The 27,347-nt window shown below is 36.1% G+C and overlaps 1 protein-coding gene across 2 annotated transcripts in view; it reads left to right on the plus strand.

Moving 5' to 3' along the window:
• Window positions 1-26,494, plus strand: part of SPTLC3 (serine palmitoyltransferase long chain base subunit 3) — a 217,900-nt gene extending 191,406 nt beyond the window's left edge. The window contains exons 11-12 of one of the 2 annotated variants that reach the window (XM_036749299.1): window positions 20,158-20,287; window positions 23,924-26,494. In XM_036749299.1, coding sequence (XP_036605194.1) covers window positions 20,158-20,287; window positions 23,924-24,037 — 244 coding nt within the window. In that variant the 3' untranslated portion in view covers window positions 24,038-26,494. Of the gene's footprint in view, window positions 1-8,597; window positions 8,812-20,157; window positions 20,288-23,923 lie in introns of those variants that run through there. The other variant, XM_036749300.1, reaches the window with a different exon arrangement.
• The last annotated feature ends 853 nt before the right edge of the window (window positions 26,495-27,347 follow it).

Consider the following 27,347-nt stretch of genomic DNA (forward strand, 5'->3'; position numbering starts at 1 on the left):
CACTAAAGAAAATAATTCCTTAAAAATTAGAATTTAACAAGTGGAAGCTAATGACTCTATGAAATATCAAGGAACAATAAAACAAAATCAAAAAAAAATAAAAAAGAAATATCAGAAAATGTGAAATTTCTCATTGGAATGACCTAGAAAACAGATCAAGGAGAAATAATATAAGAACTATTGGACTACCTGAAAGCCAGGATCAAAAAAAAATGCTCAGACACTATCTTTCTTTTTTTTTATTTTGAAATCTTTTTTTATTTAATTTATTTAATGTATTTCAGTTTTCAGCACTGAATTTCACAAGAGTTTGAAATATGAATTTTCTCCCCATGTCTACCCTCCCTCCCACTCCAAGATGGCATGTATTCTGGTTGCCCCATTCCCCAGTCAGCCCTCTCTTCTATCACCCCACTCCCCTCCCATCCTTTTTTCCCTTCCTTTCCTGTAGGGCAAGATAAATTTCTATGCCCCATTGCCGGTATAACGTATTTCCTAGTTGCATGCAAAAAAAATTAATTTTTTGTTTTTGAACATGTTTTTAAACCTTTGAGATCCAAATTCTCTCCCCTCTTCCCTTCCCACCCACCCTCCCTAAGAAGGCAAGTGATTCAACATAGGCCACATGTATGTCATTATGTAAAACCCTTCCACAATACTCATGTTGTGAAAGACTAACTATATTTGCTCCTTCTTAACCTATACCCCTTTATTGAGTTTTCTTCCTTGACCCTGTCCCTTTTCAAAAGTGTTTGTTTCGGATTACCTCCTCCCTCATCTGCCCTCCCTTCTATTGCCCCCCCTCCGCTTTTTATCTTCTTCCTCCTTCTTTCCTGTGGGGTAAGATAGCCAATTGAGTGTGTATGGTATTCCCTCCTCAGGTCAAATCTGATGAGAGCAAGATTCACTCATTCCCCCTCACTTGCCCCCTCTTTCCTTCCTACAGAATTGCTTTTTCTTGTCACTTTTATGCAAGATAATTTACCCCATTCTATCTCTCCATTTCTTCCTCTCTCCGTATATTCCTTATTCATCCTTTAATTTAATTTTATTTTTTTAGATATCATCCATTCATATTCAACTCACCCTGTGCCCTCTGTCTATATATATATACACATACATACATATATGTATATATGTATGTATGTGTATATATATACACATACATACATATATACATACACACATATATATATGTGCATATATATACACATACACACATATGTATATATACATATATATGTGTATATATATACATATATATATATATATATATATATGCATTTTCCCTTCAGCTAGCCTAATACTGAGGTCTCATGAATCCTACACATCATCTTTCCATGTAGGAATGTAAACAAAACAGTTCAACTTTAGTAAGTCCCTTGTGATTTCTCTTTCTTGTTTACCTTTTCATGTTTCTCTTGATTCTTGGATTTGAAAGTCAAATTTTCTATACAGCTCTGGTCTTTTCATTGAGAAAGCTTGAAAGTCCTCTATTTTATTGAAAATCCATATTTTGCCTTGGAGCATGATACTCGGTTTTGCTGGGTAGGTGATTCTTGGTTTTAATCCTAGCTCCATTGACTTCCGGAATATCATATTGCAAGCCCTTTGATCCCTTAATGTAGAAGCTGCTAGATCTTGTATTATTCTGATTGTGTTTCCACAGTACTCAAATTGTTTCTTTCTGGCTGCTTGCTGTATTTTCTCCTTGATCTGGGAGCTCTGGAATTTGGCAACAATGTTCCTAGGAGTCTTCTTTTGGGATCTTTTTGAGGAGGTGATCTGTGGACTCTTTCAAATTCTATTTTACCCTCTGGTTCTAGAATATCAGGGCAATTTTCCTTGATAATTTCTTGAAAGATGATATCTAGGCTCTTTTTTTTGATCATGGCTTTCAGGTAGTCCAATAATTTTTAAATGATCTCTCCTGGATCTATTTTCCAGGTAAGTGGTTTTTCCAATGAGATATTTCACATTGTCTTCCACTTTTTCATTGTTTTGGTTCTGTTTTATAATATCTTGATTTCTCCTAAAGTCACTAGCTTCCACTTGCTCCAATCTAATTTTTAAGGTAGTATTTTCTTCAGTGGTCTTTTGGACCTCCTTTTCCATTTGGCTAATTCTGCTTTTCAAGGCACTCTTCACCTCATTGGCTTTTTGGAACTCTTTTGCCATTTGAGTTAGTCTATTTTTTAAGGTGATGTTTACTTCAGTATTTTTTTCAGTACTTTTTTGGGTCTCCTTTAGCAAGTCATTGACTTGTTTTTCATGGTTTTTTTGCATCATTCTCATCTCTCTTCCCAATTTTTCCTCTACTTCTCTAACTTGCTTTTCCAACTCCTTTTTGAGCTCTTCCATGGCCCGAGACCAGTTCATGTTTTTCTTGGAGGCTTTTGATGTAGGCTCTTTGACTTTGTTGACTTCTTCTGGCTGTATGTTTTGGTCTTCTTTGTCACCAAAGAAAGATTCCAAAGTCTGAGACTGAATCTGAGTCCCTTTTCGCTGCCTGGCCATGTTCCCAGCCAACTTACTTGACCCTTGAGTTTTTCAGCAGGGTATGACTGTTGGTAGAGTAAAGAGCACTTTGTTCCAAGCTTGAGGGGATGCACTGTTGTTTTCAGAGCTATTTCTATACAGCCATCTCTGCCACACCAGCACTCCTCCTCCCCCAAGAATCACCAACCTCAACCTGACTCAGGTCTTAAGCAGGCTCTGCACTCCACCTCTGATCTGCCATTTAATTCCTCCCACCAGGTGGGCCTGGTGCCGGAAGCAACTGCAGCTGTAGTTCTGTAGCTGCACCATCCCTGCTACCCCAATGGGTGGTGGCCGAACTGTGAACTCCTTTCACTCTGTCACCCGCAGCTTTTCCCACTAACCTTCTCTGTTGTCTTTGGTGTTTGTGTATTGAGAAGTCTCGTAACTGTCACAGCTCACTGATTCACTGATTCAGGGCACTGGGCCCTGGTCCACCTGGCTCCTGGTCTGGTTGGTACTGTCGCCACCCATGCTGGGCTCTGCTCCCCTCCACTCCCAGATCCATGTGCGATAGACCTCACCCAGTGACCATCCAGTCTGTCCTGGGCTGGAGCCTGCTTCTGTCTGCTATTTTGTGGGTTCTGCGGTTTTAGAATTTGTTCAGAGCCATTTTTATAGGCTTTTGGAGGGACCTGGCAGGGAGCTCACGAAACTCCCTGCTTTCCAGCCGCCATCTTGGCTCCACCCCCGATACAATATCTTTCAAGAAATTATCAAAGAAAACTGCCCTGATACCAGAGGGCAAAATAAAAATTGAAGGAATCCACTAACCACTACCTAAAAGAGATCCCAAAATGAAAAATCCCAGGAACATCGTAGCCAAATTCCAGAGTTCACAGATCAAGGAAAAAATGTTACAAGCAGCCAAAAGGAAACAATTCAAATATTTTGGAGCTACAGTTAGGATTAAACAGGATTTGGCAGCTTCCACAATAAAGAACCAGAGGGATTGGAATATGATATACCAGAAGACAAAGGAATTAGGATTACGACCAAGCATCACCTACCCAGCAAAACTAAATATAATCTTTCAGGGGCAAAAAAAATGGATATTTAACAAAATAAAGGACTTTCAAGCATTTCTAATTGAAAGACCAGAGCTGAATAAAAGTCTGACCTCCAAACAAAAGAGTCAAGGGAAACATAAAAATGTAGAAAAGAAACAACAAAAAGAAAACATAAGAAATTCAATAAGGCTAAACTGTTTATATTTCTATATGGCATGATAATATTTGTAACTTTTAACATCTTTGTTATTATAAGAGCAATTAGAAAGAGTATATAGAGGCAGAATGTGTGGGTATCAGGTGACTTTGATGGAATACCCAAAAATCCCCCCCAAAAAAATAGCCAAAACAAAATACAAAGGTGAGAAACAAAATTGTACTGGAAGGAAGAGGGGGAGATTGAATAGGGTAAATCATTCTACATAAAGTATGCATGAAAGGGATATTATAATAAGGGAGAATATTGGTGAGATGCTGTTGCAACAATACAACTAGCAGCTGTTGTGTGGGTGAAAGACCAACACAAGCCCAACAACAAGAATGCTGTCAGCACAGGTTCTTTTGATCTGTTTTACTAAGGAAAGTAACATTAAGGGGTTAACAATCTTACTTTAATCCAACATATTCATATAAACTCACTTAGTTCCAGAGGAAAAGCCAGCAGCCTGAACTTCAGAGCAAATACAAACAAATTACAAACATACACAATGTAAACAGACCAAATCACAATTTATAGTTACCAAAAAACCATCAACATCTGGGTTGACGAGTTGGGAGGTTCTTAGAGTGGCTGCCCAGAGTCCCATGCCAACGCTCCTCCAGGAGTGAGAGCCTCAAGCAAAACAGCTCTGTTCTCTGTTTTCATACACTCTTTAGACGTCATTAAAAATCATCTGAGTGACCAGAACTTAGGCACAAACTATTGCCTCTGGTCTTGGCAACTCCCCTTAAGACCCTGAGGGCTTCACGCCCACATGGGCTTAGCACCTAGTAATTAGGGGCTTGGGCCTGGGGCTTTGCACCTAGTAAGGCTCAATCAAAGACACTTAATTAATTTAGCATTCTAAAACAGTAAAAAAAAAGTTCCAACATAATATTACAGATGACAGGCAAAGTTTAAACCTTACTCTCATCAAAATTGGCTCAAAAAGGGAATAACATGCACACTCAGTTGGATACAAAAATCTGTCTTACCCTATAAGGAAGTGAAAAGGGATGAGGATAAGAGAAGGGGGACTGACAAAATGGAGGATATATATTGGGGAAGGTGGTGATCAGAAGTAAAATACTTGTGAGGAGGGAAAAGGTGGAGGATAAGAGAGAGGGGGGATAAACGAGTGAAAAATAGCATGGAGGGAAAATACACAGTTATCATAACTATAAATGTAAATGGGATAAATTCACCCATAAAACCAAAGTAGACAGCAGAATAGATTAAAAATCAGAATCCTACAATATGTTGTTTACAAGAAACTCATTTGAAGCAGAGAGATGCACACAGCAGAATCTATTATGCTTCAGTTGAAGCAAAGGAAGCACAGGTAGCAATCATGATGTCAGAGAATGCAAAAGCAAAAATATATCTAATTTAAAAAGATAAAGAAGGAAACTGTATATTGCTAAAATGTACCATAGACAATAAAGTCATATCAATACTGAATATATATGCACCAAATGGTATAGCATCTAAATTTTTGAAGAAGTTGAATGAGTTACAGGAGGAAATAGATAATAAAACTATATTAGTGGGAGACTTCAACTTTCCCCTCTCATAACTTGATAAACCTAACCAAAAAATAAACAAGAAAGAAGTTGAGGTGAATAAAATTTTGGAAAAGTGAGTTAAGATGGATCTCTGGAGAAAACTGAGTGAGAATAGAAAGGTTAAAAAAAGAGACAGAGAGAGGGCAGATTCAAGGAAGCAGTGGTAAGAAACAAAACATACTTGTGAGGAGGGGGAGGTAAAAAAAGAGAGAGACAGAGACAGAGAGAAGGATAAACAGAAGAAAATGGGATGGAGAGAAATACACAGTAATCATCTTGGATGATAGTAATCACATAATAAACTGTAGACGTGAATGGGACCAGCTTACCCATAAAAGGGATGCCAATAGGAGAACATATTAGAAATCAGAATCCAACCATGTGTTGTTTTACAAGAAATGCACTTGAAAAAGAAAGACCAACACAAAGTTAAAAGAATGGGCTGGAAGAAAATATATTACGCTTCAGATGAAAAAAAGGTAAGGGTAGCAATCATGATCTTAAACAAAGCAAAAATAAAATTGGAAATAATTAAAAGACATAATAAGAGAAACTACATTTTGCTAAAAGGTACCACAGAAAACAAAATAAGATCAGTAATAAATGTATAGGAACCAAATAGCAGAGCATCCAAATTCTTAAATGAAAAGTTAAATGAGTTACAGGAGGAAATATACAATAAAATTATACTAGTGGGAGACTTCAACTTTCCCCTCTCAAAGACAGATAAATCTAACAATAAAATAAAAGAGAAAGAAATTAAAGAGATGGAGAGAATTTTAGAAAAATTAGATGTCATAGACCTCTTGAGAAAAGTGAATCAGAATAAAAAGGAAATCTCTTTCTTCAGGGGTACTTGGCACCTACACCAAAATGAAGATCTATTAGGGCATAAAAACCTCACAAATAAATACAAAAAAAGCAAAAATATTGGAGGCACTCTTTTCAGACTATCGGTAGAGAAAATGATTTAGACAAAATATGACCCATTCCTATTTATAAAATAACACTAGAAAACATAACAATCAATGAAGCTTTTCTTAAAATAGGTAGTATCTATCTGAAACCAAAAGCAACCATTATCTATAATGAGGATAAACAGTCTGGCAGAACCTAAACACAGACCAGCATCTCATAGTGTATACCACAATGATGTCAAAATGGGCATATGATTTAGACCTAAAGGGTGATATCACAAGCAAACTAGGAGAGCAGGGGAAAATATACCTGTCAGGTATATGGATAAGGGAAGAGTCTATGATAACCAAACAAGAGAAAGAGAGGATCACTGGAGATGAAATGAATTACATGACATGAGATTACATGACATTAAAAAAGGGTTCACACAAGCAAAACCAATGCAGACAAAATTAGAATAAAAGCAAGAAACTAGGAAAAAATTTTATAGCAAATTTCTCAGTATAGGTCTCATTTCTCAAATATGTAATGGAACTAAGTCAATTGGTTAATAATAATAATAACCTTGTCATTAAACAAGAATTAAACTTACCAACAGTATTTAAAAAACAAGAATAAAATGCTTACATTCAAATCTGGACAAATGATACATGCGTCCTCTGAGCCTAAATATCATTAGGGGGTCACAGAGAAAGTCTAACTAAGCATAGCTTGGAAGTGGTTGTGTCTTGATCATCTTAAGAAAAAAATGGAGAGAGGGCAAAAATAATGTATGGGAGGGGGGTGAAGTTAGTCCTTAGAAAAATAAACTAAGGGTTTCACAAATGTTTATAACTCTTTTTGAAGTTGCAAAGAATGGGAATCAGAGGTATACCCATAAACTGGAAAACGGATGAGCAGGTTATGGTATATGAATGTGATAGAACTCTACTGTGCTGTAAGAAATGATGAAAGGAGGATGGTCTCAGAGAAACGTGAAAGACTTTTATGAATTGATGTGGAATGAACAGTGCCAAGAGAACTATATATGTATAATGATAATAACATAGTGAAGGCAAACAATTTTGAAAGAATTAGGAACCCTTCTTAGCATAACATAAGCATAATACCAAAGAACTTATGCTATGTCCATCTTTGGAGAGAGAGGTAAAGGACTCAGCAAAGAATCAAGCATTATTTTTTGGATACGGTTAATGTGCACATTTGTTTTGACAGACTATATATGTTTGTATAGTCAATTCAAACAATTCTAACAGGTTTTGTTTTTCTTCATTCTTGGCTAGAGGTGGTGGTGAGAGGCAAACTTTCACTGAAATATATGCATATGATTTTTTAAGAGTTACAAATGTAATAGTGATATATGTACAGTCGTACACTTAAGATAATCAACTTCACAAGTACAGAATCACTGAATTATGGGATATGGCCATCAGATATCCATAGCCAAAAACAGAACAGACTCAACAAGTGATCTAACCTTTGATTTAACAGTGAGGAGGAATTACCCACTAACTAAAGAGAAAGCCCATTCTACTTTCAATAATTTTCACTGTTAAAAGTTTTTTTTTACTTCAAAACTAAATTTGCTTCTTTGCAAATTCCACCCTTTTCTCTTAGCTCTCCCTCTAAAAAATAATTTTATCTTAAGTTGTATTATTATTATTTTATCTAAGATTTATATAGCATTTTAAGGTTTGCAGAGTACTTTACATATTACTTCATTTGATCTTCAAAATAACCCTGTGAGCTAGGTACTATTATTGTCCCAATTTTACAGATGAGACAGCTAAGTCTGAAAGAGTTTAAGTGACTTGCCAGAGTCATGTAACTGGTAAGTATCTGAAGCATAATTAGAACTCAAGTGCCTTCCTGAATCTAAGTTCAGTAATTTATCACTAGATCAGAGTTCAGTAAACTACCCACCCCAAGAGCTAAGAATGAATGTTTTTTTGGATTTCTAAATACAACAAAATCTAAAAATCATTCTTGGCTTCTAGCTATATTTTATTGTATTTTATCAAATACAATAAAACTTTCAGATGTAAAAACCATTCTCAGCTTGCCTGTGTACAAAAACATGGAATAGGCTGGTGGTTCACTGACCACTGCACTAGATGGCAAGAATACTGTATTCAATCTATATCGGATCACCAATGGAACACTATTTGGGGTGCCACAGTTTATGAAGGACATCAAATGGTTGGAAAATTTCCAAAAGAAAAGGACCTCTCTTTGGAGGAGGTTCAAGCAAAGCTAGATGACTACTCATCAAATGTAATGGTGGGAATTGTCATGTATGAGTTGAATGAATTTAGATAGCCACTGAGGTTCCTTACAACTTTCAAATTCTGTGATCCTATGAAACAGAATGGTGAAAACACCCATGGCCATACCATAAGAGGAGGAACTGAAAGAACTGCAACTGTTTAGACTGAAGAAGAGAAGATTTTTGGACAGAGGGCAGTATCATGATAGCAACCTTCAACTATATAAAGAGCTATCACATGGAAGAGGGATTAGACCATTCAGTCTGGTCTCAAAGATCAGTTCTAGAAACAACTGGGCAGGAACTGTAAATTTACACTTGATGGAAGAAGGGGAAAAACATGCCTCTAACATTTAGAGTTAGTCAAAGGTGGGCTTACCTTGGGAGGGAGTGGATTGGTTCTAACTAAAGAGCTTCGAGGAAAGGCTGAAAAAATCACTTATCAGGTATTATAGAATCGATTCTTAATTAGGTGCAGATTAGACTGGATGGTCTCAGAAATCTCTTCCAATTGAAAGATTATGTGAATTGCAACCAATTAACCTTAATTAATTAAATTAGATTTTTCAAAATGTAAAGTAGCTATTAATCTCTTCCTAATTCCATAACTTGTAAAATAACACCCCCCGCATCTAATTCTAAAGGTCCTGATTTTCCTTAGGTAATTCTTGGGGTTACCAGCTCTATTTAAAATTGTCACTACTGTGTTTCTTTATCTGCCAAAATATCAGTTTGGCCTAAATAATCTCTAAATTTCCTTCTAGCATTCACTCAATATGAGTAACTTGACAGAACAACTATAGTATTGAGAAATATACAAGGAGGAATTAATTGGCCCCATACAGTTAGATAACATGGTAATTCAGATTATCATTAAGGCTTGTGTGTATGTGGTGGGGAGAGAGGAGTGATATGCTGTGTTATATGTGAACTTCACTAATATATAATTATTTTAAAAACAAACCAACTTTCCAAAATCATTTTTGCCAGCTATGCTTTCTCCACTGGTCATTCCTTTACATATTTATTTAACCAGATCAGAACAAGGGCAGTAAATGTTCAAACAAAATGACATACATACAAGTGATTATCCATACTAAAGGAAAAGAATGAGATAGTTGATCCAAAATAAAATTAATCCTCACCCAATACCTCTCCTGAAATCTTTATCAATGTGGCACTGGAGGATAATCTCCCACATAACCAGAATGATTGGGAAATTGGGTATTTTGATCAAGAATATTTCAGTTAACTGAGAATTGCCATAAATATCAAAGAAGTATGGGACTGGGTGATAGTATAATTATATGGATTCACAGCTGATTAAGCATTTGTACCCAAAGAGTGTTGATTAATAGATCAATGTCAAATTGGAGATAGGCCTCTAGTTGCTATGTGTTTAGCCTGATACTTTAATCGATAAGGTCAATTCAACAAATATTTATTCAATGTTTACTATGCACAATGCATGCATTTGGGATACAAGTAAGATGTGGAGTATGAAGATTAAAAAGGAGACATGTTTAATAAATTAGGGGATGGCACAAAAGAGGGAGGAAGAGGAGATTAAATGATAAAATCAGGGATCAAAAGTATGTTGGCTGACTAGAACAATGGGCCTTAACTTACAAGATAAATTTCATAGGGAAAAATACAGCTCTGGACTTTGTTTTTACTAAATCAATGATACAGTGTACAAGATGAGGGAAACCTGATTTTAAAGCAACTCACATGAAAAGATACATGAACTTAAAGGTTTTGACTGCAAACTCAATGAAAACCAACAACATGATGTGACTGCCAAAAAAAGTAAAAGTAATCTTAGTCAGCATTAGCAGAAGTACAATTTCAAAACAAAGGCAGTGTTAATTCCAATTCAGTTCTACAAATTATAAGTTTCCTACATGCAAAGCACTATGCTACATACTGAGGATAGAATAATTAAAAACACAGTCCCAACCCTTAAAGAGCTTACAATCTATTAGCAGAAATGGCACGTATATACAAACAAGTATAAGACAATGTAGAATGTGAAAGAGAGAATTAGAATCATACGAAGTGTTCTAGAAAGGTCAAATGACAGAAGATTATCAGGCAAATGCCATCTTACCATAACTTCCAGAACTCACTACCCTCATAGCAACAAGTAATGCACCACATGTATGGTTATTAAAATTCCAGCAAGAAGAAAAACTGATGGAAAAAACCTCCAAACAATGTAAGGTATTCTGATCTGAAATACATATAACAGCATATAGCTGAGTTAAAATTTCACTCCATCACTCTCATCCTCACACTATCCGCAATTACCAATTACTCTAGACTTCCTTTAGTGTTTTGGCTGAGATAAAGTCTAATACTCCTTCCACAGCAGTAATCCGGTAAGTAATTCTATCTGGGCCCGTACCCATACTTTAACAAGGGACGTAACACATTCAGCCACCCCAAGGAAGAGGTGAACAACTGTGTAGGAGGAGATCAAACAACATGTAGTGGATCCAGAAAGATGAAGTGGCTAAGGGCCAGCTGGCACCAATTGCAGTAGTTTCTACCTGATACAGATAGATATTACAACTATCCGATCCTCAATAGGAATGCTCTGAAATCAGAACGCATCAGTGGCGCAGGGCAAAAAGAAGTCAAAGGGCATTAGCTGAAATGACAAAAAGAGAAACTATTTTCAAAATAACCATAAAATGCACAAAATACTTCTGAGTTAATCTACAAAAATGTACTCAAGACATATATTTATATAAACTTTACAAGGACTCTTTAGAGAAATAAAGACAACTGCGAAGTCATTTTTCATAGACTTCAACAATATAACAAAAATGATAACTAATAAAATTAATTTATAGAATTAGTGCTATATTGATCATAATCATATTTCATTCCACTTTTCCTTATGCTATTCTTACCTTTTTCGTAGGTCTATGCTCTAGACCTATTCTTTAGCTTCACCATGACCTCCAGTCCTCAATTATTCTCAGAATATCGCAGATACATGAGCTATGTTATTCTCCATTTTGGTAAATTGGTTATACTCAACATCAGTAGTGTCAAATTCAAATAGAAATGGGAGCCACTAAACTGGGCAGGCCAGCAACATAATGACACAGAAAACCATATATTAACATTATCTATCTTCTATTGCGTATTTTTTTTATTTTTGTTAAATATTTCCCAATTACATTTTAATCTGGTTGAGGTCACATTTGGGAGTATCATGGTCCTAGAATCCCTGAGTTTGACACCTCTATTCTACAGTATCCCACAAAGGGTTCATTATTCCCTTTTTTCTTTTGCTGAAGTATTCCTCCCGCCATCCACCTCCTTTATTCCTATTCACAAGGTGCCAAATGGAGCTGGAAAAAAAAAAATTTTTCTTTTATTTTACATAATCTCAAGTAAGCCCTCACTGGAAGCCAATGTTTTATAACTCCCTAATCAATTCCACTTACCACAACAACTATTCCAAACCTTTTCATCCTTCCTCAAGATCCCCACAGCATCCCCTCCCCTATCCTCTCAGTTGAAGATCTCGTATTTCAACAAAAAAATGGAGCTATTCTCCAATGGCTTCCTGTTCTCTTTTCCCCTCACGTCATATAACAGCTGTCTTCCCCTATATCTCCTTCAACTTTGTCTCACATGAAGTAGTCCTCTTTGCCAACACAAACGACCTTCTCATGAACCCTTGACTCCATTCCATCACATCGTCTTCAGAAGATTATATCCCTTATCATTGCTATTCTCTCATTAACCTTTAATCTCTCACTACCTAATGGCTATTTGTTTCCCAGCTGCCTACAACACACCAATGTCTCCCCCATTCTTAAAAATAAAACCTCAATTTGTCCAACCAGCCCCAGGCCCATCAGCCATTGGTCTTTATCTCACCTTCCTTTCTCAACTAAATTTCTTCAGAAAAACATCAGAAAAGTTCCTTATGTACAAAATGGATCAATACAGTCATATGTTTGTGGTATACCAGAAATAGCTTCATTCATTCCTCTGATGAGAACAAATGACATGAAGACTATATAGTTGGCCTTTTGGTATCAAAGATGGCTGGTCTGAGATAATTAGTGAAGTAGTTTACATTACAGAATTAAAAGCACTTTATTTTATGTACAATTATTGAACTCTCATCCCATTTAATTCTATGGATAACCTTCTATTATGTGATGAAGAAAAAAGATAACCTTTTTTACAGCTTTCTCAGCTAAAATTCACCATGTTCATCTAATTTTTTTCACCCCGAATATAAAGATTAATTCTCAGTTCTTACTTCAACAGAGTGGCTGTGAATTTTTTGTTGGCCTTTAAAAAATGCTATCTTCATTGCTTTACTTGATAAATCTCCATCTGAAATTTGCAGAACAAAACACTAAAATTCTGAAAAAGAAGAATGAATTTACGGCGTTCCTCTTCCATCTGGTGCAAGTCTTTTTTCTGAATTATGACTTGAAGGTTTCTGTAGAGCTGTCAGGCTCCAAGCCTAAAAAAACAGACTTAGCAACTTTTTAATGCTAACAACAGGTCTGAAGCATTTTTCTCTCATCTGGGTGGATTCATTCAGGTATTAAAGGTTGCCAAATGGGATTTACTGGGTCTAACAAGAAAAAGATTCACTTTTCAAGTTTATGTCTTATTGTCTAATGTCTGTCATTTGTACATAAATATGCAGGAGTTTGTCCAAACTTTGAGGCTCTACATTCCAGAATCTCTGCTGCTACTACAAAAGAGAAAGCCTGATAATTTGACACACATGGATATATATCAAAAAATCATAGCAAGTTCTATTAGGAAGGGTATTTGTCTTAGAAACTTGAAATGCCTTGGAATTTTGGTTTTGTGTTGCTTATAAACAAGTAATTTCACCTAATCTTAGTTTCCTCATCTATAATATTTGCACTTCCTACATCACAGGACTAGTGTTTTATAAATTTTAAAAGTACTATATAAATGAAAGCTGCTATAAAAAGATTTTGTGGAGCCTCTCCAATCACCATAGCTATAACCCCTCTCCCTTTTTTTTGGTGTCTTACGCATATGTGTGAATAATTCCACCTTATTTCACCTGGTTAGATGGTTTGTCCCTGAAGTGTCTGTGTAGACTTACACTTCTAAATGTAATGCCTACTCTGGGGAACATTCTATAATTAGGCAATCTTCAAGTCCTCAAAGGGAGCCTGACTACTCCCTTCCCACAGGATTCTACGGGTTTTAGTACTGTTATCCATAAACTCCCATCAGTGCACCTCTCACTGATGAGTTTAAGCTAGTGAATTCAATTAGTTTTTACAAAAGATATTTATTAAGCATGTATAATAAGAATAGTTGGTGCAAAACAGTTCCTCCAAAACCTGAGATATGTTCTCCCATAAATAAAGGCAACATCCGAAAGGAAAGTGGAATCAAACTTAAAATACAATGGTAGTGAGGTATGTGTTTAGAGAACATAGTTGACAAGTTCATTTCTCCCTTCATGGAGTCCTACAGTTCCTCTTAAGTCTTAACTCTCTGCTGAGCTCTGAGGATCAATAACTTTCTAGGATCTTCACAGTAATGAAGACTGACAATCTCACTGTCCTCAAAATGTCTTTCACCCACCATCCGCAGATATATCTATGGTTGTAGGCCACTGCTACTGCTCCCAGTTACAAGTGGAACCTATGAACATACCTCTCCAAACTCACAAGGTCACTGCCTGGCCCAGCCATCTCCAGTTTGCTGCTCAGTCAGGGAGGAAGACACAAAAAGGAGGTATCCCTATCCCAGACACAGACTTGCAAAGGCACAACATGTTTTCAAGGCTACTGAGTAACCAGCCAGGAGACTGAGCAACAGCTCTTCCCTCAGAAGGCAATGAGTGGGTCATCTCTTTAAACGTGCACTCAGTTCTAGCTTGATAACCTAAATCATGAGGGGTTCCAACTTTGCAGCTAATGACAAGATTTTTATCATCACAAAGTACAAACCCCTATACATGGTGTCTGACTGAAGCCAAGCAAAGGTAATCTAAGTATGCTTCAAGAACTATCTATTATAACTATATATCTATTATGTATAAATATATGTACATGTATACATATGCATACATACATGCACACATATACATATAGATTCTTTGATTGTTCCACTCTTGGGAAAGGAAATAAGATCCCTGGGGTCTGGAAATGAAATTTAATCATGAGGTGAGAATGGCACGTTAAGCTGCATAATCTACATGCTTCAACCTATTGTAGCATTTGCTGACTACTAAAGATATCGCAGAGAAGCAAATACAACACAGGACGATTAAGTGGTTTTGATGCTTGGAGAGCTAGGTGGTAGAGCCACTAGAGCACTGGGCCTACAATCAGGATGACTTAGGTTCAAATTTAACCTCACTTATGAGCTCTGTGACCCTGAGCAAGTCACTTGACTTCTGTTGGCCTTCAGTTTCCTCGTCTATAAAGTGGGGATAATAACTGCACATACTTCCCAGGATTGTTGTTAGGATCAAATGAGATATTGGCAAAGTATTTAACACAGTGCCTGGCTCACAGAAGGCACTATATAAATGTTAGCTATTATTATTAGATAAGTATTTTGAATAAGTTATTATTTCTAGTTATTAGTAACTTTTATAATTCAATGGAGCTGTTAACTCATCAATGTAGGCATTTCTTACTTCTGTATACAGGTCACAATCTAACTACACCTCCTCACCCTTCAATATTTTTGTCCATGTCCTCAATAGATTGCCTGTAAAAAATCTCTCTACTGGAAGTCTTCCTTTAGCTATTCTAATATTATAGAGATGTCATACAACATTCAAGGCTCTCCATTATTATTTTTCACTATTAATGAAGGACTGAGTTTTTTCTACCTTTCATTTTTCTCCTCAGTGCTCCACACAGTACCTAGCATGCAGTAAGCACTGATCTTTGAATGACTAACAATGCTACATTACAAACTGTCCCCCGTACCTAAAATGCACTGCCACCTGAACCCTAGCTTCCTTCAAGAAACAGCTCAGGTGCCACCTCCTGACCTCCCCAATTGTCAATGCTCTCTCTATCCTCAATTATACTGTATTTACATGTTGTAATTCCAAGAGAAGATATACACCTTGAGGACAAAGTCATGTCATTTCTGTTTTTATATTCCAAGCACCAAGCATGGTACCCAGCAAGAGGAAGTACTTAATAATTTTTTTCTGAACTTAAGTTTAATTTAAACAGTCTACTTTCTTTTCTGATCATACATTTTTGGAAGATAACATAAGAATCAAAACTGTAGGTGACCCAAAAAGCAATAGGAAGGGTAGGTGTAAATAGCCTACAGCATATTATTTATAATAACCTGGTGCACAAAATACCTTAAAAGATAACCAGGTGATATATAACCAAAGAGGTGGACCAGCTATAACAAACACTTATTTGTATTATAAGAAAAAAACACTAAAAATCACAGGGATGGGAAGGATTTTATTTAGTGTAATCAAGAGTACAAAACTCGAACAAAAGTCAGTATTATCTGAAATGATGAAATACTGGAAATTTTTCTAATAAGTCCAGGGGAAAAGCAAAAGTGCTGCTACTCCATGCTACTATTTAACACCATTCTAAAAATCTTAAGTATGGCAACAAGGCAAGAGAACAAATAGGTAGGTATAAACATAGGGAAAGGTATAAACATAGGGAAAGAGAAGACAAAATTGGCATGTCCATTGACTTAGAAAACTCCAGAGAATTGGCACTGAAAAAAAAGAAAATTAATAGCTTCTGCAAAGTTGCAGAATAGAACGTAAATCCACAAAAATCATTAGCATTTTCTATACAGTACCCAGAAAAAGTAGAAAAACAGGAGATACTAAAAAGATTAAGTCCATTTGAAATAATTACAAAATGCATAAAATATCTCTGAGTTAACCCACAGGGATACCACTTGAGGTTATTATAAAGAAAACTTGAAAGCACTCTTAAATAAAGGAAGATGTAAATAACTGAAGAGAAGTTCATTGTTAATGCTTAGGTTGTAGCAAAATGACAAAAATTATAATTACCAGAATTAATTTACAGATTAGTGCTATACCAAGCAGGGAGGGGATTACTTTATAGAGCTAGACCAAAGGAAAAAACCCAAAATACTCTAGAACCTCAAGAGAAAGAAAAAAAAGGAATGAAAGAAATATAGCATTACCATATTTCAATCTGTATTACAAAACATCAGTCCTCAAAACTATTTGGTGTTGGTTAAAGAATAAAAGTGTAGAACAGTGCAATAAACTAAATAAGCAACATTAGGAAGCAAATGAATTTAAGAACACAGTGTTCATTAAAGCCAATTAACACTAACTACTAAAGAAGGACCATCTAGCCCAGGGGTGGGGAACCAGTGGCCTTGAGGCCATATGTGGCCCTCTAGGTCCTCAAGTGCGGCCCTTTAACGAAATCCAAACTTCACAGAACAAATCCCCTTAGTGAAAGGATTTGTTCTGTAAAACTTGAACTCAGTCAAAAGGGCACACCCAAGGACCTAGAAGGCCACATGTGGCCTAGAGGCTGCAGGTTCCCCATCCCTGGTCTAGTCTTAAAAGGAACTGCTGGGAAAACTAAAAGATGGTTTTGCAGAAATTGGATTTAAACTAGCCATCTAAGTCAAGTTCCATGTAAATATGTAACATAAATGTAAAAAGTTCATTTTTTTTAGTAGAGGACAATAGAAGGAAGCACCTTTCACCTTTCACAACTATCATTAGTGAGAGAATTCTTAATCAAAAACAGACAATTTAAGTTATATAAAACTTGAAAGCATTTGCATGACCAAAATTAAAGAGATCAGCATAATAAGAGAAGCTATCAAGAGGGAAAAGATCTTTGTATTAAATATTCTGCTAAGGGTCTGATCTTATCAATATATGAGGAACTGTTACAAACCTACAAGACAAAGAGGCATTCCTCAACAGAATGGTGATCAAAGGATGGGAATAATTTTCCAAAGAAATATAAATTAACAAAAACATATGAAAAATTTATCCAAATCACTAAAAATGATAGAAATGTGCATTTAAACAACTCCAAGCAGAAAGAGTCAATGTCATGGCTATGAGAAGATGAAAATGCTGGTACACTGTTGGGGATCTATGAGTAATCTAATCTTTCTGGAAATCAATTTAGAATTCTGTGAGTAAAGTTACTCAACTGTTCATATGCTTTGACACAGTATATGCTGAAGCCAGCTCATAACAGCTCTAAATCAACTGCTAATATTTCAGGGTGAGCATTTATATCTCACAAATCTGCAAACAGTGTCAATCACAGTTTAATTTAGTATTTTGTTGTTTATCTAAAATTAAAGTAACGAAGAAAATATGAGTAATGCAAATTAACCTTGAAAGTGTGTCCTGCATTTTCAGGGAGCTAATTGTTAAGCATTTACCAACACATCTCAGCATATGACCCAAGGAAATTCATGACTTAAAAAAGGTCCTAATAATATCATAGTAGTACTTTTTGTGGTAGCAAAGGAAATAAAACAGGTTCCCAATGACTAGGAAGTGACTAAATAAAGTGTGATATATAAGTAGAATGGAATGTTAGTGTACCCTAAGAAATTACAAATATACAGCATTTAAAGAAACATGGAACTATTTCTTTGAAGTGATTCCAAGTAAAGAAATCCAAACCAAAAGTAATATACGCATGCATACATATACATACATGCATATATATTAATGTAAATGACAACAACACTAGAGGAGCTGAACTGAATGATACATAATGAAAAATCTTGGTCCTAGAAATTTCTGATAAGCAAATATTCCTTCTTCCTCTTGGTAGAGAGATAAGGACTATAATTTTAGAATGTAGTTTACACTGTCAGATATAATTTGGATATTAGTTGGCTTTTCATAAAGCTAAATTTGTTTATTACAATGAAGGGTTCAATGGGACATGGCAGTTTAAAGGGTAATGACTCCAGTTTAAAGACAAAAAGCAATAAAAAATTTTTAAATAAGAGAACATGTAAAACCCAAGTAGTACCACTGGTAGCCAAATAATTCTGAAAGACCTACAGAAAGGCCTCCAGTATGTTGTTTGGAACGTTTATAGGACATGGAAAAGAGCTGCATGGGATAAGAAGGTATGGTTAGGTTAAGAGCTCCACTGTTAAATACTGTACCCAAAGTCTGAGATGATTTTTTTAAGTATTAAAAGATATAATTTATTGCACTTTCATATGCATAAGTCATCATTGGAAATAAGCTACAGCCACCACACATCTCTCTACGGTACTTTGGGGCACGTGCAATTTTGACTTTCATAGATCATTACGTTCCAAAGATCAGTCTTTTGTATTAGAGAGCAACTCGTCAAATTTTAAAGCACTATATATGTACGCGCTTTTCTAAGCACATTGAACAGGTATTAAAATCATCTTTTCAATGTCAGGCGATTTTATTGCCATTTACAAAGGACTAATCAATTTTTATAGCCCCTATGATAAAACTATATTTAGCATGGTCTCAATATTAATTGACTAATCAGTTTCAAGTTATATTTGAAAGGTTACAAAATTATCATCTCCACTAACTGAGATGGCAAAACGTCTCACTCAAGTTGTGAAGGCAACCCTGGGGTGTTGATGAGTATTCTAACACAGAATAAACTCTAAAAGATCCTACCTATAATGGCAAGCAAAGTGGGACTTTTTGCTGTTTTTTCTTTTGGAGTGCTTCTCAGCACTAAGGCAATCAAGTGCCTTTGATTGAGTCTTGCTTTTGTTTGAATTGAGTCTTTGATTGAATCAAGTGTCCTTGATTAGAAACAGTATATATACTCTGAGTTCAGCATTTTGCTTTGGGGGCTTACTCATTTGAAGAGTGATTTGGCCAGACAAGACTCTGGGTAGCCGTTAAGGAACCTCCCACCAGTTTTTAAAACCCAGATGTTGGTGCTTCTGTCTCTGGTTACTATGTATATACTGCTGTGTACAGTTAGAGGCCCTGTCTGCTGATTCGTGTTATTTGCTCTGTTTCTATAATTTCTGCTTGTAATTTCGGTTTGTGTTTTCTCTGACGTTCAGGGTGCTGACTTATTCCCCTGAATTAAGTGAATGATATATTTATGTTTAATTAAAGTGAGATTGTAAACCCCTTAAAGTTGCTTTCCTTGGAAAAGCAGATCAAAGAACCTGTGTAAGCAGCCCTCCTGTGTGCTCGTGTTATTGGCCTTACTTGTCCACAGCAGCTGCAAGCAGCACTGTTGTTACACTACCACATTAGACAGAGTTCCACTATGGGCTTTTTCCATGTTTGTCTGTCATCCAAGTATCAGCCTAACTATAGCCAAAGATATTAATCACTAAGCTTGCCAAAGGTCAATTAATTTTTCCCAGAAACTCCCAAAGACCATCTACTAAATTTTTATTGAAGAGGTCTACAATTTATACTGGTGGGAGAAAGGCCTATACTTATGAAAAACAGATCTATGAAGTCTCAAGAAATATTTTAAAGAAATTGTAAATTTCCTCTACTGTTTTCAAGCACTGGCCACAAATAATTTTAACTCCTCACATTCTTTTTCTTTTGTGGATAGTGTTGGATTATTTCTAATACTCTCTTTCTGTTTTGTTCACTCCCCCCAACCCCCATCCCCATCCTTGCAGGGCCTTTGCAAGAATCCTATTAAAAAGAAAAATTGGTGTTGTTGTAGTGGGCTTTCCAGCCACTCCATTAGTAGCAGCTCGGGCTCGGTTTTGTATGTCATCTTCACATACTCGGGAAATGCTAGACACAGTAAGTTCTCAAGAAGTGTTTTACTGGATTCTTTGTGGTCTTGTGGCCCAGAAAGTTCTGTCGCTAGTTTTCAAAGATATTCAATTGTCTAACATTTGGAGGATCCTAGGTCTCTGCTGGGTGACTTGAAAAAATACAAATTAAAATAGTAAACAAAAACTAAGCCTATGACAACAAGATGCCCAACCATTTAATAAATTCAGTAAGCTGCGGGGCTGGGATGGGGCACCCGGATGATCAGCCAATTCAATGAAAAATTCAGTTAGGTTAAGCCAGGATTTTGGTATCATGTAAAACTAGAGGATTTACATTTTTCCACTGTTGAATTAAGGATTCATTGAAGGAATTGGAACTGTTTAACCCAGAGGTGAGAAGACCTTGGGGAGTGGTCAGAACCATGATGATAATCTTTAAGTATGTCAAAAACAGATTAGATTTGTTCTACTTGCAAAGAACACAACTGCAGGCAATGGAATAAAGTTCAAGAAGGGCAGATTTATGTTCAATGTAAGGAAAACCTAAAAATTAGTTCTATACAAAAGTATAATGAGATGACTTCAGAGGTCCTCATCCTATACCACCAGCCCCCTAGGGCATCTGCTACTGAAGGCTGGATGACCTCCAGCCTTCACTTTAGAAATGTTGAAAACCAGATTCTTGGTCAGGTACAAGTTGCTAGAGATGGCCTTTAAGGTACCTTCAAATTCTGAGGTTTATGATTTTGTAATTTCAACAAATAACATTGACCTAACAAGGTACAGCTAGATGTGTCTTACAACTGTTAAATAACAAACAAACCTATCATAACAGATCCACTACACCCACTAGACCAAGAACCCCCTTGGAAGGATCCAATAAAGCAATCTAGTCTTAAATGATGTGAAAATAATTATAAATAGGCTTTCTTTTTCTGATCTTTTATTTCCCTCTTTCCAATGTGAGTCAGAGCAAAAGAATATGGTACCTTACACAACCTGAAGAAATAAAACTGGAATTTATACCTTATAACCTATGCATAGGTCCTCTGTCCTGGGCTCGCTCTCTCTCTCTCTCTCTCTCTCTCTCTCTCTCTCTCTCTCTGTGTCTCTCAGTGATCTCATCACCTTCTGACAGGTTCAATTATCCTCTCTATGCAGACAACTCCAAAATCTATAAATCCAGTCCTTATTCCTTTCCTAAGTTCCATATCACCTGCCCCATCTCCATCTGGAACTTGCCTAAGCATCTCAACCTCAACAGGACCAAAACAGAACTCATTATTTCTCCCCTCCCAGTTATCCATCTTCTCAATCTCAAAATCAGCCTATTCAAACTTCTTCAACTCTCCCTTATGGATCATATCCAATCAGTTACCAAGATTCATAGAATCTACCTCCACAACATATCTTGCATCCATCCCTTTCTTTTCACTCACCCCACCAATAAGATCCTCATCACCTCTTATCCAGACCAATATAACAACTCCTTAATTTGTCTGCTTCTCATCTTTCCCCTCTCCAATCCATCTTCCACACTATCACCAAACTAATATTCCTAAAACACAGGTCTGACCCCTTCAAACTCCCATTCAAAAGGATAATGCCATTTAAATATCTTCATAACCTAGCTCTAACCTATCTTTTCAGACTTCTTTCACATTATTCTCCTTCATGCCCTCTATGCTTTAGCCAAACTGGCCTAACTTGCTATTCTCCAGTACACAAAATTCTATCTCTCAAGTCATGTCCTCACTTCTGCCTCTTTGAATCCCTTGTACTTTTTAAGGCTCTCTTCAAATATCCTCTCCTACAGGAGGTCTTTTCAATGACCATAATTGTTAGTGTCTCTAATATACTCACACAAATAGAAAAAAAGAAATTACATCATATTTAGTTTTTATGTATTTAGTATTTACTTAACTATGCACATGTATATTCGTGTCTTTATATACCCAATGTCTAGTATAGTGCCTTGCACGTAGCAGAAATTTAATAAATTATTGCTGAATTGAATTATATTAGAATTTAAGATTTATGTAATTTCCTGGCCAACACACACACACACACACACACACACACACACCCCTACCTTAACTGCAATGCCCATTGTACATTTCATTTACTATAAGATGAACAGTTAGCACAGTGCCTGACACATAGAAGGTTCTTAAAAAATGCTTATTGACTGACTTGCTGTCAAATCTTGTGATTATCACACAGATAGCTTTGATTACTTTAAAGAGAAACAAGGACACCTGAGGCATCTAGTCTATCCCTTTTCCTTTGGCTAAGACCACATGTAAAACTGTCATTTGTAAAGGTCTCTAAGAAGGAGATTCCATGGACAGAATCCAACCAGCCATGGTCTCCTCCTGATTCATCCTAACATTTAGTAACTTATTATTCATAATTCCATATTTAGCCTAGACCAAATCCTTCCTCAGATAGCTTAGACCCATTTCTGTTTGCGTACTTTTCTCACAAAAAACCTGAGATAGGTAGAAGTGCAAATATTGCTATGCCTTTCCAGATTCATTTAAATTCAAAAAGCACTTATTAAACTTCTACCGCATACAAATCAAGTTTACTAAACACTACAGATACCCCCTCCCCCCCCTAAAAAAACACATTCTCCACCCTCAAAAAGCTCGCCCTTTAATGGGAAAATATAACATGTAAAGAGAAAGTAAAGATAATTTGAAGAGGGAAAACACTAAGAGCAAATGAAACTGTTAATGTCACCTATATAGTTCTATCACACTTTGGACTTTTCAAAGCACTTTCCCAACTTTTACCTCATTAGGTGATAACAGTAGTCCTTTGAAGGAGCTAAGATAGGTATCATTTGACAGATGAGGAAACCAGGTCTCAGAGAAAACAGATTTTTCAGATGAAAATGCTTTGAAATATGCAAAACACCAAACAAGTGCCATGTAAATTTGTCTCTAGTAATAATAATTTATCAGAGTAGGAGTTCCCACTTCTAATGTCTTTGCAGAACTATGGAGTCCTAAAGAGAAAGCCAAGAGACAACCTGATCCACTAACAGCCAATTAAGAGGCTAATAGCTTGAAAACTATCTCTCATGTGGAAAACCTTAACATTTCCAAAAATCACTTAATATCTGTGATCATAAACTTCCTCATCATTAAAGCAGGATACCTTACTTGTTTGTGTAGAGAATAGGGAGAGCACTACACAATTGAAGGAGGGCAGATATTGTCCTTTTTTAGAGAAAAGAAAATGGAGGATGAAAACTAGCAAGTGAGTTTGACTTCATTTCCATTACTCCCCCTGTACCACACCACCCAGATTTAGCAGCAGGACAAATCAATTAATCACTTCTAGTTACTGGGGGAAGAGAAGGGGGAGGAAGGTCAAAGAAAGGATTTGTGAAAGAAGATATCATGAGTTTTGAAGGATAAATAAGTTTTTGAGGATGTAAAGGGATCAAATCAACAACTTAAAAGTTAATAGGGGTTAAGGTTCACAAAAATAATTACAAAATCTTACTTTTTGTTTAAAATGGATTACCATAAAAACAATACTGTAGGTATAGCTAATGTGGTGTTTACTATTTACATGGACTCTTCAGCGAGAAGAGCCTAAATCAATGTCATTGCAACTGAAATAATGTATTCTAATATTCTCATTGCAGGTCTTGAAAGAGGTTGATGAAATAGGTAACAATCTGAGTGTGAAATACTCACGGCACAAAAAGTCAGCTTGCCCTGAACTACTGGATGAAACAAGCTTTGAACTTGAAGATTAAGTTTCCAAGCTAGAAGAGAACAGAGATTTTGCCAAAAAAAAAAAAGACCTCCTTCCTTGCCTCAAAAGGAATATAAATGTATTTCTTCTCCTTCTTAGCACAGTTTTTGTTTCTTGAGTAGCCAACTCAACTGAGGAAAATGCTGCTGTTGAAGTTTTACTGTCTCCAACTTGTGCCTATAGAGGTTGAAATACAGTTCCAAATTTAAGTTTCTCCTCTCCTAAGGCTTCCCAAAGAAAAACACACCCTTAATGTATTTTTGATGGCAAAGAGCCTAGATCTAATTTGCTACTGTGCAGCCTCATTGGTTCAGTGCCTTTCAGGGCAATGGAGAAAAGAGGTTTAAAATTTTAATTTAGCAAGTTTTATTGTGTTTTAGTTAAAGCATATGTCATCTGCAGACTTATGGGATGTTTTTATTTGTACTAACTCTAAAAGCACCCATCATCTTTTTGGAATGTTTCAGAAAGGAAAAGAGATATGAATTTCTATTTGCCATATTTTGAATTTCTCAAAGACAGGTGCTGGGAGAAAATTAATGCTTTGAGGGAGTAAGTAAAGCTAGTGAACACTAGAGAAAATCTTTGAAGAAAAATATTCTTTGCCTTTCCTCATATTGATCCTACATGGTTTATTCCAATTTTCTAAGTTTTCTTTTTGAGGGCACAAGCCAAATTTAGGTCTGGATGCGGGTGCAGTTAAAAATAAAGACTTTTCCCCATAGGATGGCTGACTCTGTAACTTACAGTAACCTAAATATTGGTAGTACCACTCAAAGCTTCTGTTTAGCAAGTACACTATAAATCTTATGAATGAACAGTCATTCTAATATCTCTTTTTGACCGTGGAGAAAATGTCGCATCAATTCATGTCCTTTGGTCACTATCAAAAGACTACTACTCTTTTAAAAATCTTATCAATTCAAAATATTTAACATAGATTTATAATGCACTTTATCAAGCCTGTGACACCCAGAGCCAAATCTATCAAGGAATCTTATCATTTAGTACACATATAGCATCTTGACTGAGATAAAAGTTGAGTTTTGAACTCAGTGATCTCTTTTTTAGATGTGAAACACAACTGACTGTAACTGAAGCTTTTGAGCTTGTGGCCTAATGAAAGAGAGGCTGGTCAATAATCTATGTTAATTGTATCAGATCGACATGCAGAGATCTGCTGGGAAAACCTGAGCTGTAAGATAAACATCCAGCTGGCATTCAAGCAGCGTTGGAAAGGACAAAATAGAATGATCTTTAAGCAAAGCTTCCCTAATTGTAAGAATGAGCTACATAACATTTCACTCTATCAAATGACATTATAAACAAATCAGACCAAGAGATTTTTGGCTTTCTGTTGTACAGATGTACCCAAATTTTCATGTTCTTTATTCTACAGTTGTAACACAACCCAAGTCTACAATGCTAGATTTAATGAAAGGTGGGAGTTGAAGGACTAGCTTCCTGAGTGTCTGAAAAAGGTAGGGATTAGAGACCCAGACAACTAGGTGCCTAGTAAATGTGGGAGCTGAGGGGCTAGATAATTCAGTCATTAATGTTCATTACTTATTAAAGAAAGTTTTTGTTATTGGAAAATAAATAAAATCTTTAATTATGTTAGTTTAAAAGTGGATTACTATACAGCACTTATAGATATTTAAAGGTTGTGTTTTATTGTGGGGAAAAGGGCAGTGTTGAAAATTCAATAATTATCACCCTACTGGGTTGTTTTTGGTTTTGGTTTTCATAACTAATTCAGACTATAGTTAAGATACTGAAACAGTAGCTTTTGTGCATGAAAGCAAGTTTACTACATAAATGTAAAAATGAAAATTCCAAAATAGATGGGTCTTCGGTCCTATAAAGGAAATTGGGCAGGGCAGGTGGGGGGGAGGATTGGGGAGGAGATAGGTTTCCATCTTTAATTCTGAATCCGTGCCTGCACTCCAAACCTATGCAATGGGTTTTTAATTCCTGATGAACGCTTCTGGACATAGTCATGTGCATTCTCACCCAAGTGACTTATTTTCACTAAGGGGTCAAAGCTGTATTTTTTGTTGGAAACTGATGACTTTTCCCCCTGTGGGGGAGGGTGCTTCTTCTTCATCAGAGTCCAAGGAATTGGGGGGCAATTTATTATACTCCTGTACTTAAGACAAAAGACCTCTCTTTTTAGGAGGTTCTCTGTCCTACACATGCTCAATGAGAAAACATCTAAGTCAAATGGAGTACTCTCTGAACACTTAATAGGAAATGTAACAGAAAGCATGTTTTTAAAGGACCAGTATTATAATGATAAAGGTGATTTGAATATAGAACTGAATTTTTCATTTTGGTAAGAATAAAAAACCAGTGTTTGGCATCTAGGGCCTTGCTGTTAATTCCAAATTTTCAAAGATTTAATGAAGGAGTCACAATAGAACTAAATAAAAAGGTGTTTCTTTGGCTGAGTCTATGAGGCAAGTGTATTCCCACAGTGCTATCTTTTCTAACCTTCCTATTATATTCTTACATCTTTCCTCTGGTGCTGAATTTGTTGTGAATTTCCAACTGTCTCAGTCCACTGCCACTCAGAACTCTAAGTTCAAAAGATCTGCCAGCCTCAGTCTTCCCAGTAGCTGGGATTTCATGTGTTTGCCACCATGCCCCACTACATATTAATTCCTATTTGTCTTAACAAATAACCTTGTATCTTACAGTTACAGTTTCCAAATATCTTCCAGGGTTCTCTACTTTTGGTTAATATTTCAATTTCCACCTATTTCATTTCCCTTTTTAAGAGAAAGCTTGGTTACATATATGTATGTACAGGAATTCCTGAGATGTAGGCCCATTTCACCTATTGAAGTTAAAGATACTTACATGAGTTAAATGAAGCATATTAGCCCATTACTACATAGGGAAAGCCTCTTTTCCTCAACTGTAAGATATTTTACCTGTGTTATTGTGCTGTCTTTTGGATGTTACCTGACATAAAGGATAGCACACTATAACATTGGAGCATTAGACTTAGAAGTTAAGACTGGAGTCTAAAACTTGTCTCAGACACATTAGCTGTGACCCTAAGCAATTTGTTTAACCTCTTTCAGCCTCAGTTTACTTATCTGTAAAATTGGGAAAACAGCACCTACTTCACAAAGTTGTGGTAACAATAAGGTGAGATAATATGTGTGTTAGGATAGTGCTTTGCAAACTTTAAAATCTATAAAAAATTAGCTATTACTATTATTCTTTTTATCCATATAGACTCACAATCAGTACTACAATCTACTCATTTTCTTCTTCTCCCTTTGTATGGTTTTTAGATGTCC

Source organism: Trichosurus vulpecula, chromosome 3, assembly GCF_011100635.1.
Source record: "Trichosurus vulpecula isolate mTriVul1 chromosome 3, mTriVul1.pri, whole genome shotgun sequence".
NCBI classification, from domain to species: Eukaryota; Metazoa; Chordata; class Mammalia; order Diprotodontia; family Phalangeridae; genus Trichosurus; species Trichosurus vulpecula.